The sequence below is a fragment of the Haliotis cracherodii genome, unplaced genomic scaffold, assembly GCF_022045235.1.
Source record: "Haliotis cracherodii isolate W230 unplaced genomic scaffold, xgHalCrac1.p SCAF_6, whole genome shotgun sequence".
In the NCBI taxonomy this organism is placed as follows: Eukaryota; Metazoa; Mollusca; class Gastropoda; order Lepetellida; family Haliotidae; genus Haliotis; species Haliotis cracherodii.
Genome location: NW_027266319.1, coordinates 55,150,046 through 55,166,453, shown reverse-complemented (window position 1 = coordinate 55,166,453; position 16,408 = coordinate 55,150,046). Strand labels below are relative to the sequence as shown.

The window sequence follows — 16,408 nt, the reverse complement described above, 5'->3', positions numbered from 1 at the left end:
AATACTGTCCAGGGACTGTGAGACAGACAAGCTAATGTTAAAAAGTACCTGTTCTTTTGGCCCAAGAGATAAGATAAATAACCTGCTTTGCAGTTGGGCAGCACTGCGCAATGTTCCGTCAAGCGTGACACCGGCTTAACAAGTGAACCATAGACTAGGGGCCATGCTTACTATACATAACTCCTTGCCAATGTCCTACAAACCATTCAACGTGAAGAAGTGCATTCATATACAAAAGTACGTACTGATCTAGACAAAGAAACGAAGCCATTGATAGAAAACCTGCGTTTGGTACGATGGCCCATAAGGGACATGGAGTCTGTTTTTCAATATTTTGATATTTCACTTACTGTTATCGTAACCTTTTGCAAATGAACACGATTTGTCATACAAATATGTGATAAACCATGTTTAAAGAAGTTATTGAATCGCTGAAAAGTGAAGCGAAAACGTCAAAAACTAAAATGAAAATGTCAAAAACAAAAAACAAAATGTCAAAAACTAAAATAAAAATGTCCAAAAAAAGCGAAAATGTCGAAAAATTAATATTATCACCGCGGTGGAAATAGTTTTCTGTATTTTCATTATAGTTTTAGACATTTTAGCATTTGTTTTTGACATTTTCGTTTTTGTTTTTGACATTTCCATTTTAGTTTTTGACCTTTTCGTTTTTGATTTTGACATTTCCATTTTAGTTTTTGACAGCGATTTTCAACGATTTTCAGCGATTCAATAGCTACATGAAAGCACATTTTCCATGTTTTCGGTTGTTTTCATATATGATTTATCACATATGTCAAGGTTACGATAAAAGTAAGTGAAATATCAAAATATTGAAAAACAGACTCAATGTCCCTTATGGGCCACCGTAGTGTGGAGACATGCGCTGTCACGTGCGTCTTGTAGTTGTGTAAGACGACATCTATTTAAAGTTGAACGTAAGACTGTTGTTATAACTATGAAATTAAAATAAAATCCGAATTGCAGTCATTTTCTCATGTTACACTTCATAAATGCAACTGCAATATTTACAAAGAGGTGCCCACGTCTTAACCCGAGTGTGAGCATGCGCAGTTGGCTACAATAACCCCTTCTGACCTCATCCCTTAAACTGACAGTCAGGTGTTGAACAGCGACGGAGGGACATTCTTGACAGCACGCTCAACAATCTACAATGGCAGGCGGAGAAACCAAAGTCCTGGTTGCCGTTGATCCCAGTGACTTGAGCGAACGCGCTTTTAGATGTAAGTATGCAACATTGCTACAGTTGCACCCGTGGTGCATAAGTAATTAGTGAGATGCACTTTTCGTAGGTCAATATCAAAACACCTCCCGGTAAATAACGCATGCTGTTTCATTCACCATTATCATTGGTTGTTATTTATTAATATTGAACTGAGGTCGGCGGTTCGATCCGCGGACGCTTAATACCAAAAGACTTTTTGTTACCCTGCCTGGCGCTCGCGCTGGCACGAAGGGGTTACATAATCAAGGACTTCTGGGCTGGGAGTCAGTATACTGTGTCGCGGTGTGTCGCGGACCAGAACAAGCAGTCACACACCCACGTGCATTGTCATCGCAATATAAGTGCAATGATCTTATATAATATATGTGACCCGTGAATATCCGGGATAGATTAGGTCTTCAGCAACCCATGCTTGCCGTAAAAGGCGAATAAGCTTGTCGTAAGAGGCGACTAACAGGATCGGGGGGACGGGCTCGCTGACTTGGTTGATGCATGTCATCGTATTCCAATTGCATGGATCGATGCTCATGATGTCAATCACTAGATTGTCTGGTCCAGACTCGATTATTTACAGACCGCCGTCATATAGCTGAAATATTGCTGAGTGCGGCGTTAAACAACAAAACAACCAGACAATTGCGTGGATCGATGCTCATGATGTCAATCACTAGATTGTCTGGTCCAGACTCGATTATTTACAGACCGCCGTCATGTAGCTGGAATAGTGCTGAATGCGGCGTTAAACAACAAACAAACAAACAAAATTCATTGAAACACCTGTATCAGCTTGTAGGAAATATGAGTTAAAATATACGCAAATTACTCTGTGCCTATTGTGGAGAGAATAAGTACCGAAACAATATATTTATTTCAGTCATTGCGTGGACAAATTTAAACCTGTTCGTAACATGTTTAAATTTGTTTCTAAATGCTTGCTGTGTCTTCTCCTCGTCACCAGACTTCCACAGTCAGCAAAATTCAAACCACCTTAAAAGGCTGTACTGGGGCACTATATTCTGTAATAGTGTTTCATATTCGCACATTTCCTTTGTCATGATATTCAAACACGCTTGTTCAGATTTGAAACGCTCGCACCAGTTTCGCTCCTACCTGCCCCAGTGAATGTGGTTTCGGTAACTTCTGTGGTGACACAACGACTCTCTATAGGTCGCCTTCAGAATCGTGTACAAGTAACAATCATTATGTATATTCAGGCCCTGTAAAATATGCCATATTGTTACTTTGTGTTGAATTTATGTCGATGTACGTCGTATAGAAACAGGTGTGTGGTTACAGAGACATGTATGGTAACTGTCGATTACACGTTCCTAGTGTTTGTTTGTTTGTTTGTTTGTTGATCCGTGGTCCTTGGTTTGAAAGAACACTCGTTGTTCACATAACTATTACAAACGCCCATGACAGCGCTTCTTTGAGACAACTGGGTGTCGACCCGTGAAGATCTGGGGTCGAATAGGTCTTCAGGAACCCCTGCTTGCCGTAAAAGGCGACGACTATGCTTGTTGTAAGAGGCGAATAATGGTATCAGGTGGTCAGGCTTTTTTATGCATGTCATCTATCACAATTGCGTGGATCGATGCTCATGATGTCAACTTAAACATCAAACAAACAAACAAGAACCTTGTTCATGTGTACATTTTTATGTGATAACAGGGTACCTCGCCAGGTTAAACCAGCCACTCCACAAGGTGAACATCTGTCACGTGCCGGAATACTGGGGTGACGACGATCGTATGATGAGTGAGTACTACCACCACAATACTACCCTCGTGCTGAGACAATACTACCCTCGAAATGAGGTAATACTACCCTCGTGCTGAGGCAATACTACCCTCGTGCTGGGGCAATACTACCCTCGTGCTGAGGCAATTCTACACTCGCAATGAGGCAATACTACCTTCGTGCTGGGGCAATACTACCCTAGTGCTGAGACAACACTACCCTCGCAATGACGCAATACTACCCTCGTGCTGAGACAATACTATCCTCGCATCACAATGAGGCAATACTACCCTCGCGATGAGGCAATACTACCCTCGAGTTGAGGCAATACTACCCTCGCGACGAGGCAAGTGACAAGTGATTATTACCCACGTGGTGAAGATACAGGTGGTAAGATACTAAATCCGTACGTCACACGTGTGTCGTACAAGGGTGACCTTGTTTTATTCGTTTTGATTGGACAACCGTGACCTCTGTCACACCGGAACGTCATTCATTTTGCAAGTACAAGGCAGAACTGAAGCAAACTCATGTGAGCGCGAGATATTAACAAACACTTTATTTAACCAAACAAGATAGTCACAAGCATCAAATTCGGTTTGCATCCTATATAAGTTATGCATTGAGCTTCCACAGACATTATATAATCGAACTATATCCATTTACAATGTACGACTACCGTTCAATAGATGGAGGTTCCCAACGAGCGTGACGCACCCGATTGTTTTCGCAACCAACTTCCAATTTGATTTAATGTAAAAGAATAAGCGTGGTGAAATGAAGCCACGTTAAACTATCTGGACAGATATCTAGACTTACTTGGGGTGATCCGGTTGTGCCATCAGTGTCCTCTTCGAAGCGTATTTTGTGGCACTGTTTCGGGAGTTGTTTGTTCACGACTGCACAACCAGATCACACAAAGTGAACATTTCCGATACAAATAATTCGAAAGCTCCATAGAAGTGTGCCTGATTTCTGATTATGTGGCCCAAAATATCTCAAAGGTGAACAATAACATTCCCTATCTCTAGCGTAAAACTCTGAGTAGATCACGGTTGTCTTTTTGTATTCCGGTAGTGACCTTGCCCTTCGTTCGAAGCTGTCACTGACATGCAAACAGACTTAGCGTGTTGATTTTCACGTCTTCAGTAAAGGGTGGTACAGTAAACATGAATGTCTTTAGCGAACACTCTGATTTCTCTCTTCCAAAATGGCACAGACATGATATAAATTCAGCTGATAGATCAAGAAACCCGAACCCTTTGGAATGCACAGACGGGACCCCGGCAGCGCGAGTGACCGACTGTTGGTCCGATATTCAAAGCGCGGCGTTAATGTGACTTTTCAGATTTTCTTATAGGTGTCCTGCGTACTAACAACATGGCGCTTGAATTCTCATAAGTTGAAGAAATTTTTCCAAAAGGATCTTGAGCGTCGGCGCTGTTATGTTTGCAAACACAACTTCAGTCGCATGTTGTTAATGCGTATGCATAGGAATGTCAACAAAGCCCATATTTAGGTGTATATCAATATTCATGAGCAGCCAGTTTGGTCTGTAAACGAACAAAAGTTGTTATGTATTTACACTTGCATACATATTTAACGTGGGTAATAAATAAATACCTCACTCATTCTCGTTAGATACCATTTTTACGAAACTCGTGAATTTTCAATGGCATCTGACCGAGCGAGTGTCCACTCGTTTCGTGAAAATGGTATCTAACGAGAATGAGTGTGGTATTCTCTATTTATACTATCCCAGTGACAAGTGAATACTCTCCCGGTGAAGAGGTGATACTACCCTCATTACATTTCAATACGGGGGCACGGGTGGCCCAGTCGTCTAAGGCGCCGCGATTCGCTGTGCAGAGTTGCGTCCCTTGGGCACGCCAGAAACCTATGATTGTGGGTTCGAATCCCGGTTCGCCCCGATTATGTTTCCAGGTTTTTCAGCACCATACCCGTGCTCGTGGGTTTCACCGAAGTGGTAAACGTCTGAGACCTGCATCACTTCGGGCTTTCCTCCCACATTAAGCTGACACGCCGCGATATAACTGGAATAGTGTTAAAAGCGGCGTAAAACCCAACTCACTCACCCTCTACATTTCAATACCCATGAATGCTGCCCTGTATGATATTTAAGCGTAAAACATGGTAAGACCACCCTGTTCACCCTGATATACCCTGTAACTTACTTCTTGGTTTTTTTTATCACAGGCCCTGCACGGCACAAGGAACTTGTTGACAAGACAAGTGCTTCTACGAAGCAGATGGAATTAAAATACGATGCCATTTGTAAGGAATTTGGGGTAAGTGTGTTTGTTTGTTTGTTTTTTGTTTGTTTACTCAGCAATATTCCAGCTATCTGACAGCGGTCTGTAAATAATCGAGTCTGGACCAGACAATCCAGTGATTGACGTCATGCGCATCGATCCACGCCATTTCTTTGTTTGTTTTTAACGCCGCACTCAGCAATATTCAAGCTATATGACGGCGGTCTGTAAATAATCGAGTCTGGAGCTGACAATCCAGTGATTGACATCATGAGTATCGATCCACGCAATTGGGATGGATGACATGCATCAACCAAGTCTGCGAGCCTGACCACCCGATCCCGTTTGTCGCCTCTTAGGACAAGCATAGTCGCCTTTTACGGCAAGCCTGGGTTGCTGAAGACCTATTCTATCCCGAGACTTCACGGGTCATCAACCAAGTCAGCGAGCCTGACATCCCGATCCCGTTAGTCGCCTCTTACGACAAGCAGAGTCGCCTTTTACGGCAAGCCTGGGTTGCTAAAGACCTATTCTATCCCGGATCTTCACAGGTCTTTAGTGTTAATGAAAATCAAGGGCAGGTAATTTGATATCGCAAGAACCACGGGAATGGATCCAAGGGTTAGTGTAGGTTTACCAAAATGCGAGCCCTGCAGGAGATACAGAGGTTATTTTTTATTTTTGTTGTCGGCTTCACTTTTAACGAACACAGAATGGACGTATGAATTTAGACTTAGTTTATGTTCTTTCAGAGTCAGTCATGTCTAAAATTCTAAAGACCCGTGAAGAATTGGTCTTAATAGCCGTAAAAGGCGACAGTGCTTGTCGTAAAGTGGCAACTGATGGGATCGGGTGGTCAGGTTCGCTGAGTTTGTTGATACATGTCATCGTGTCCCAGTTGCGTGCACCGATACTCATGATGTCAATCACCTGACTGTCTGGTCCAGACTCGATTATTCTATACGGCCGTCATATAGCTTGAATACTGCTGAGTGCGGCGTTAAACAAAAAACAAACATGACATTAAACAGGGATGTGGGTAAGGGGGATGGCCATGAAGAATATTTGTGTGTGTGTTGGGGGGGGGGGGGGGGGGGGGAGGATGTTCTTTTGCGCGTCAATCAGTTTTTCATTGTTGAAACTCTCGCAAATTCTATCGTAAATGGGAGTAGCTGCCATGTTGTTGCAGATCCGTTTTCAGTTTCGCTTTGTGAATTATTTTCAGATCGAGCATCGGTTCGAGGAGTTGAAAGGCAAGGAAGTGTGGCACGAAATCTGCGTCCACGCCAAGAAGATCCATGCTGACGTCATCGTGATGGGCACCCGCGGGATGGGCACCATCAAGCGTACCATTCTCGGTAGTGTGAGCGACGGTGTCCTCCATCACTGCCACATCCCCACCATCATCTACAAGGAGTGACGTCTCTCACCACTACCTCAACACTCAGCTTGTGTCACTAGGGGACAGATAGAAAATAAGCAAAACCGTTGTATGTTTATGTAGAGATGTTGTCTCCTGACCGATAAACACACAATAGTTCCAGATAGGTTATATAATTACATATGCTCAGTGACATAAACTGAACAAAGAAAGTTTAATGTTTTTTTGTCGTGAAGACTGCCCTCAATTCAATAAAAATATCCCCAAACATTCATGATCATTAACTTTGTTGTTTCAGTATATGTTTGAGATACGAGATTATATATTTTTTAGGCTTGAATTGTTTCTACCAAGTTCATTTGTTGAACCGTTTGTTATTTAAATAGCTTGGTCGCAATAGTTAATGCGGGGTCCAACGGTAATATCAATATAGCAATGTAGATCATATGCAGAAGTAATGCATCCTTAGGTTTGGTGTAAATCTGGAATTATTAGCATAATGGCGGTATACTCGTGAAGATCCGGGTTAGAATTGGTCATCAGCAACCTATGCTTGTTGAAGGAGACGACTTACGGAATCGCTGACTTTGTTGATGCATGTCATCGTATCCCAGTCGTGTGGACGCTTGTTTATGATGTCAATCACTGGATTGTCTGGTCCACATTCGATGATTTACAGACTGTCGTCACATAGCTAGAATATCCCCGTGTGCGGCGTTGAACAACAAACAGACAAATTAACAGATTAACAAAACAACGACAAAATCTTATTATGCAACCATTATGATGGTATTTCGTGCATGATATGTGACATCCAAAGGTTTCGCTGTTTGTAATGTGCTGTGTTTTAAAGAACAGAATAAATCTGTATTACTGTTTTAATATTTCACTGTATCTCGTTTTCATCGAAATATGCCAATCGAAAAAAACCCGTCAAAAATGGACTTCCAGTTCATGTATTCGATGGCCAATGAAATTCTTTACTACAGATACCCTGACAATAACTAGTTTTAGCAATGATACTGACATCTTATCTATTCTATCAACGTGGGGAATCCAGGTTAGAGTGAGTGAGTGAGTGAGTTTGATTTTACGCCGCTTTTAGCAATATTCCAGCAATATCACGGCGAGGGACACCAGAAATGGGCTTCACACATAGTACCCATGTCCGGAATCGAACCCGGGTCTTCGGTGCGACGAGCGAACGCTGCAACCAATAGGCTACCCGACCGCTCCTCCAGGTTAGAAGAGGTGTCGACAAACTATGCTGGTTATACGGGGCGACTTAATGGATCGGGTGGTCAGTCTCGAGGACTTGGTTGCGTGTCCTCGTACTCGGACAGCGTGGGTGGTTGTTCACAGTGTTGATCACTGGATAGTCTGGTCCACACTCGATTATTTACAGGCCACCGTCACTTAGCTGAAATATCACAGTGCGGTTTTAAACAACAAACATAATTGTCTGTTCTATCCGTGGAGATGCATGTCTCAGCCGGTGTCATCACTGATCTACAGCTGTCCATTCATTTAATTTTCAACCTATTTCGCCCTTCGCGCCAAATGGGATCTCTCGGCGGAAAATCAAAACTTGATATTCTCTTGCATTGACGAAATATATTAAATGATTAGCTGATAGATTATTTATCAATATTCAACCCATATTACATCTGGGGGCACCAAGTATGCGCTTCATATATACATTGTACGACCCGTGAAGATCCGGGTTAGAATACAGTGTAGGTATCCAGCAACCCATGCTTGCCGTAAGAGGCGACTATGTGTGTCGTGAGAGGCGACTAACGGGATCGGGTGGTCAGGCTCGCTGAGTTGGTTGATGCATTTCATCGTATCCCATTTGCTTGGATTGATGCTCGTGATATCAAACTCAGGATTATCTGGTCCAGCCTCGAGTATTTACACACCGCCATGATATAGCTGTGATGAGTGCGGCGTTAAACAAGAAACAAATCATCAATAAAACAAGTCATCGATTGTTCCAATGTGGTGAGTCGGCGAAAGGTAGTACTTTCCCGCTCGCAAAACATGTACAGTATACACTCTAAGCACCCATATTGAGTGAGTGAGTGAGTATGGTTTTGCGCCGCTTTTAGCAATATTCCAGCAATATCACGGCGGGGGACACCAGAAATGGGCTTCACACATTGTACCGATGTCGGTAATCGAACCTGGGTCTTCGGCGTGACGAGCGAACGCTTTAACCACTGGCCTACCCGACCGCCCCCACCCATATTGAGACGTACTAAGTCAAGTACACAAGTAGTGTACATTTCTTACATTACGTGAAGATCAGGAGTAGAATAGGTCCTCAGCAACCCATGCTAGCCGTAAAAAGCGACTATGCTAGTCGTAAAAGGCGAATAACAGGATCGGGTGGTCAGGCTCGCTGACTTGATGGATGCATGTCATCGTATTCCAATGGCGTGGATCGATGCTCATGATGTCAATCACTGGATTGTCTGTTCCAGACTCGATTATTTACAGACCGCCGTCATACAGTTGGAATATTGTTGAGTGCGGCGTTAAACAACAAACAAGCAATCAAAACATGTAGCAACTGAAAGAAAGGTCGGTTTTTGTGATTGCTATCACGGGGCTGTTATAATATTTCCTGTTATTTTTCCGATACATTTTATTTGTTTTTTGCCGCGCACAGCAATAATCCACCTATATGACGGAGGTCTGTAAATAATCGAGTGTGGACCAGACAATCCAGTGGATGATATCATGAGCATCGATCTACAGATTGGGATACGATGATATGCATCAACCAAGTCAGCGAGCCTGAGTATCCGAGTATCTTCACGGGAAGCACACCATTAGAGACAGATACAATTCGTTTGTAGCATGTCGGGGGCAAGTAGGCCTATTGTCTGACGTCATCTCAAACGTTCGTTTTATCTTTTGATTTAAAAAGAACTATTATCATATATGTAATTGGGTTCGCTACACAAAGGCAACTATACGTCCCAACCGTGCAGTCGGGGACGCTTTGGAACAGACGTTTTTGGTTTGCTCTCTGTGTTTCATCTGGGGGTCTAGCATCAGACCCTAGGACCGACTTGAAATATATTTGTATCTCAAAAGGCAGTTGCACATGTATGAGTATAATTTATTATCCTTCGCCTCGAGTGAGTGAGTTGGGTTTAACGCCCCTTTTAACAGTATTCCAGTTATATCACGGCGTGTCAGCTTAATGTGGGAGGAAAGCCAGAAGTTATGCAGGTGTCAGACGTTTACCACTTCGGTGAAACCCACGAGCACGGGTATCATGCTGACAAACCTAGAAACATAATCGGGGTGAACCGGGATTCGAACCCACAACCATAGGTTTCTGGCGTGCCCAAGGGACGCAACTCTGCACGACGAATTGCGGCGTCTTAGACGACTGGGCCACCCGTGGGATATAGGAATGGGTGCTGTCCCGCCCGTCCTTCTGTCCGTCCGTCACGTTTCGTTTCCGGAGCAGAACTCAAAAAACAGTTATCTTAACCAAACTTCTCACATACATGTAGATAGGTCTAGTGTTGAACTGGTGCGTTTTGATAGTATTAGATTTTTGAAGAAAATAGTTTTCGAGTTTCCATGGCAACGACTTTGACTTGTTTCCGGAGCAGATCTTGAAACTTTTCTTGCCTTGCTCACAACCAGACATGTCCTATTAGCAGGGGGTATAAGTATCTCAAGTCTTCTAAATGTTGCATTAAAGCTCTTACAAGTGACTTGAAATGGTTTTGTGTTGGAATCGGTTGTAAATTGGACACATCAGCTGTCGCATTTGAAGAAGAAAACACCTTTTCTCTCTCGATCGGTGCTGTGTCGCGGAAGCATGTCCGGATTAACAGACGCAAAACATTTCTTAATTGACAGCGAAATTTCATCGATTTCATTCATATTACTGTTATATGACAGATTGATGACAGTGATTGATTTTTGCCATTGGATGTCGCTCTTTCATTCGTTTCGAAATTACTTTTCATTTTGTGTGTATTTCATGTGTTATTTACGGTGGCCCATAAGGGACATGAAGTCTGTTTTTCAATAGTTTGATATTTCACTTACTGTTATCGTAACCTTTTGCAAATTAACACAATTTGTAATACAAATATGTGATAAATCATGTATAAAGAAGATATTGAATCACTGAAAAGTGAAGTGAAAATGTCAAAAACTAAAATGAAAATGTCAAAAACAAAAACGAAAAGGTCAAAAACTAAAATGAAAATGTCAAACACAAAAGCGAAAATGTCAAAAATTAAAATTAAAATACAGAAAACTATTTCCACCGCTGTGATAACTATTTAGACCGCGGTGGAAATGTTTCTATTACATATATAGAATAGAATCATTTCCAATTAGAGCGAGGAAAACAAGGATTTAAATTATGACTATTGCCATGATAACAACCCATTACATGATATTACTGAATACTATATCTGTTCTTAACATTTTTTAATATGAGAGCCTGGAGAGCAGAAGGTCGGTGGTTCGATCCCTGGGCTAATGTCTCACCAAAAGACGTTAAAAGATGGTACTTGTTTTCGGGATGGTATCCCAGTGGGCTACCATTATAAAGTCGGCATTAGTATTTCCTATAACGATTCTCGTTGACAATTGGCCACTGGGGTTTGCCTTTACAAAAATATTCCAGATGAATAAATCAACTCGTCAACCTAAACGTAGATGTGCAGTGGACAAACAATACAATTTTACATATTAGCCGTAAACGGAATATTTTGTTGTGACAACCATAGTCTAGTGACAGTTACTACGTTTCAATCAAAACATCGATTTGTAATTGTGAATAACCGTAAACACAACAATGGATGGCACATTATTCTAATGCGTTACTGTACATCTATTACAATACAGCATCGATTGATAACCCCCAGTCAAATTAATGACACGATCGTTATGTTTTCCAATATAGTTGACAGTTGATATGACGTTCGATTCCATCAACTTCAGAACACGATGCCAAGCTTCGTGACCGCCTCCGTGGTCTAGTGGTAGAGCGTCCGCCCAGAGTGCGGAAGGTCCGGGGTTCGATCCCCGGCCGCGTCATACAAAAAGACGTTAAAAGATGGTACTTGTTGTACCCTGTCTGGCGCTCGGCATTAAGGGGCTAAAACAAGGACTGGTCGGCTCGGAGTCAGTATACTGTGTCTGAGTGGGATATTCATGTTAAACTGCGGCATGGTATCTCAGTGGGCTAGCACTATAAATCGGCATCAGTCCGGACTAGTACAAGCAGCCACACAAACACACACACGTACATGCACGTCGCTATATAAGTGCAATAATCTTGGAGGCGACGTTAAACCCAATTTCACCTCACCTGATCACCTTGCTTCGTTGTTTCTCTCACTGTGTTATGTGGTTACACGTTTACCGTGTGCGAATCAGTGGAATAAACAATTATGTTATTTCCATGTAGGAAGACTCATATAAATCGAAGTGTATTGATTTATTCTTACTTAAATCACGGACTTGTATAACTTGGTTATATAGGTCCGTGCTTAAATACATATAATCGGTTATATTTTAAAAAGATGTTTCAGAACAGGGAGGGGAAAAGTCACATGCAAACTTCATACCAAAAATAATCCTTGAAATGGACAGAGCGTATATGTTGTGCATGAAAAACATTTTGGACAGTTCGTAGCTTCATAAATTGTGAAAACATGTTAGACAGCTTTGACTACCATACCTAACTCATTCTTATGATATGTGTGTGACCATTACAGAAATGAGCCCCCGTAAATGCTGAACTAAATAGTCCATTGAGGAGTCAATGGGGAAAATAGAGTTAACGTTCCTTTCTAGAAGTATCGGGGGCATGGGTGGCCCAGTCGTCTAAACCTCCGCGATTCGGTGTGCAGTGTTGCGTCCCTTGGGCACGCCAGAAACCAATGATTGTGGCTCGAATCCCGGTTCGCCCGATTATGTTTCTAGTTTTGTCAGCACCATACCCGTGCTCGTGGGTTTCACCGAAGGGGTAAACGTCTGAGACCTGCATCACTTCGGGCTTTCCTCCCACATTAAGCTGACACGCCGTGATATAACTGGAATACTGTTAAAAGCGGCGTTAAATCCTACTCACTCACCCACTCACTCACTTCTGTAAGTATCATGGAGTCTTTATAAAAATGCACTTTTTCCGCTAAGGGTGTGAGGTTAACTACATTCTACTGCGTTATTTGAACTGGTAGCTTTCATCTTGTATGAGTCACACTCGCTCTCCACAGTTGGGCGTTGGACCTCAGACGTACCAGAAACCCTATAATCAGGCGTGGAGACATGCCCCGGTTATACTTATTGGTTTGTCAGTACAAAAGCTATACTTGTGAATGTCTCCCTCACGGGACAACAGCTGTCATACTGACTGAAATACCGTCAGCCATTATTATATTTTACATTCTGTATAACCTTACACACACTGGCTTCATTGTGTTTACTGATTTATGACTACAACAGGATTGGGGAATGGAATGATGTCCGATGCCATTCCCAACTTTGACTTGTACCACATATTCCGTCTTTTTTAGGTAGATAATTGACTTTGCATGTGTTCGTGACGGGTGCCACCTGTGGGTCAGGATACGCTCACCTTTCGCAAACATTAGTTATACAGTAAACTACGGTTATAACAAACACGCTTATAACGAACTGACGGATATAACGAACTTTCTTTTTTGGTCCAGACTATTTGCTGTAGTTATGCTGTATATATGCTTATAACGAACTACGGTTATATCGAACTAAAATTAGTAGTCCCGTTGAGTTCGTTATAACCGTACTTTACTGTACATAAACACTATGCTTATGATATAATCCAAATCGTACAATGGGCAATGCTTTTAGCTCAGATTACTTATAATCAAGGAATGGATTTCATCGCTTTTGTTAAAGCACACTCATGTGTAAATCACATTCTGTACCCCTGAAAATATAAGTATCAGAGTTCCTGATATTGCACATTACCATTTAACCAATTATCTGGAACACCAAATATAACATATGTGTCCTTACATATACTGGCATAGATATTGGCTCATAAATCACAAACACTCCGTTATAATCTCTCCGCGTCACCTCCCTCTATGACATCTTTAGTTAATTGCCGAACATATATTCAGAACTGTCAGAGTCTCACTTAGCTATATAACAATACACCTGTATATATACAGAACTGTCAGAGTCTCACTTAGCTGTATAACAATACACCTGTACATATACAGAACTGTCAGAGTCTCACTTAGCTATATAACAACACACCTGTATATATACAGAACTGTCAAAGTCTCACTTAGCTATATAACGATACACCTGTATATATACAGAGCTGTCAGAGTCTCACTTAGCCGTATAACAATACACCTGTATATATACAGAACTGTCAGAGTCTCACTTAGCTATATAACAATACACCTGTATATATACAAAACTGTCAGAGTCTCACTTAGCCGCATAACAATACACCTGTATATATACAGAACTGTCAGAGTCTCACTTAGCCATATAACAATACACCTGTATATATACAGAACTGTCAGAGCCTCCCTTAGCCGTATAACAATATACATGTTAATATACAGAACTGTCAGAGTCTCACGTAGCTATATAACAATACACCTGTATATATACAGAACTGTCAGAGTCTCACTTAGCTATATAACAATACACCTGTACATATACAGAACTGTCAGAGCCTCACTTAGCTATATAACAACACACATGTACATATACAGAACTGTCAGAGTCTCACGTAGCTATATAACAACACACTTGTACATATACAGATCTGTGAGAGTCTCACTTAGCCATATAACAACACACTTGTACATATACAGATCTGTGGAGTCTCACTTAGCCATATAACAACACACTTGTACATATACAGAACTGTCAGAGTCTCACGTAGCTATATAACAATACACCTGTACATATACAGAACTGTCAGAGCCTCACTTAGCTGTATAACAACACACCTGTATATATACAGAACTGTCAGAGTCTCACTTAGCTATATAACAATACACCTGTATATATACAGAGCTGTCAGAGTCTCACTTAGCCGTATAACAATACACCTGTACATATACAGAGCTGTCAGAGTCTCACTTAGCTATATAACAATACACCTGTACATATACAGAACTGTGAGTCTCACTTAGCTATATAACAATACACCTGTACATATACAGAACTGTGAGTCTCACTTAGCTATATAACAATACACCTGTATATATACAGAACTGTCAGAGTCTCACTTAGCTATATAACAATACACCTGTATATATACAGAACTGTCAGAGTCTCACTTAGCTATATAACAATACACCTGTACATATACAGAACTGTCAGAGTCTCACTTAGCTATATAAGAACACACTTGTACATATACAGAACTGTCAGCGTCTCACGTAGCTATATAACAACACACTTGTACATATACAGATCTGTCAGAGTCTCACTTAGCCATATAACAACACACTTGTACATATACAGATCTGTGGAGTCTCACTTAGCCATATAACAACACACTTGTACATATACAGAACTGTAAGATTCTGACTTCGCCATATAACAACACACCTGTACATATACAGAACTGTAAGATCCTCGCTTAGCCATATAACAGCACACTTGTCTCCAAGTGTTTTGGTCCTTAACTATAGGACATATACTTGGGGAGCATCGTGATAAAAACGACTTTGTATAATAAATATCTAAAGCACTTTTGCATTTTGTCTGTTCAGGGATGGTCATGATATATATATATATGGTCCTGCACTCAATGACCGGTCCGTAACATTGGTAACTTCTTTTCCTGTTAATGATGTTCCAAACAGTTCCATTTGTTATTCAAGCTGATGCTTGTCATTTCAAGAGGACAAGTAAAAACTTGAGATGTCCATCCAATGCTTGGACTTAACTCTCTCCGCTGGGCAAGCCTGTACCCATCAGATCAACGGACCCAAACGCCTAGAATATGAATATAGTCAGCATGAGACGAAAGCACAATGAGAAGACACTGGTCTGTTTCTAGTGTTTGATAACTTGTCAAAGCAAAAAAAACCGCTGCGCCAATAGATCAAGCTCCGTGAAGATCTGTATTGACTACAACTAAACTTGTTTACCGTTACTTAACAGGATTTTCTAAATATAGAAAACAAAACAATTCAAAATGTTATGTCAGTACGAAGAAGTATGTTAATACCGACCTAGGGGTCTTTTTCCATGTAAATGAATGACTCACATAAATGTTGATTGAAATCTTTTTCTCAACCGCCCAACTGCTTGGTGTCCATCTAATATCATTTTCTCCATAGAGAGTTTCCCCAAAACACGGTTTGACTTTTAAGAATAGTATGATAAACATTTTTTTCCCCGACAATAACTGATAACTGCATAATTTTGTTTGTTGTGGTGTGTTGTATACCCTGCTCTGCAGTTTCACATGCTTGTCGTGCATACAAACACTGTTTACATGCAGGTGGATATTTTTTTCGATTTTGTACAAGTAACGCTTGGAAATAATTTCAGTGATTTTCTTGCTATGACTGTATGTAACAAGACGGCTTTATTTTCTTATGCGTTTTGAAATGCTTATATGTTAGGTTTCTTATCATAATTCGTCTTAACTTTTAATAAGTTGTTCCAGGTATTCTGAATTTTATAGTGCCTGAGAACGAAGTATTGGTTGGAGTGTTTGTTTCCGCGTGTTGCAAAGTCCGGGAACATTGT

General features: G+C 41.3%; 1 protein-coding gene across 1 annotated transcript; it reads left to right on the top strand.

Moving 5' to 3' along the window:
* The first annotated feature begins 1,117 nt into the window (after positions 1 to 1,117).
* On the top strand, positions 1,118 to 7,653 carry LOC139445710 (uncharacterized). Its single transcript, XM_071226913.1, has 4 exons — positions 1,118 to 1,244; positions 2,918 to 3,004; positions 5,204 to 5,295; positions 6,485 to 7,653. The coding sequence occupies exons 1-4, from the start codon at positions 1,175 to 1,177 to the stop codon at positions 6,677 to 6,679; spliced, it is 444 nt and encodes a 147-aa protein (XP_071083014.1). The 5' UTR covers positions 1,118 to 1,174; the 3' UTR covers positions 6,680 to 7,653.
* Positions 7,654 to 16,408: the final 8,755 nt, after the last annotated feature.

Bases quoted from the DNA above. Each gene is read 5' to 3' on its own strand.
- LOC139445710 (XM_071226913.1), top strand. From the start codon at position 1,175: ATGGCAGGCGGAGAAACCAAAGTCCTGGTTGCCGTTGATCCCAGTGAC. The intron at 3,005-5,203 runs GTGAGTACTACC...TTTTTATCACAG, and splicing joins TGACGACGATCGTATGATGA to GCCCTGCACGGCACAAGGAA. The intron at 5,296-6,484 runs GTAAGTGTGTTT...AATTATTTTCAG, and splicing joins CCATTTGTAAGGAATTTGGG to ATCGAGCATCGGTTCGAGGA.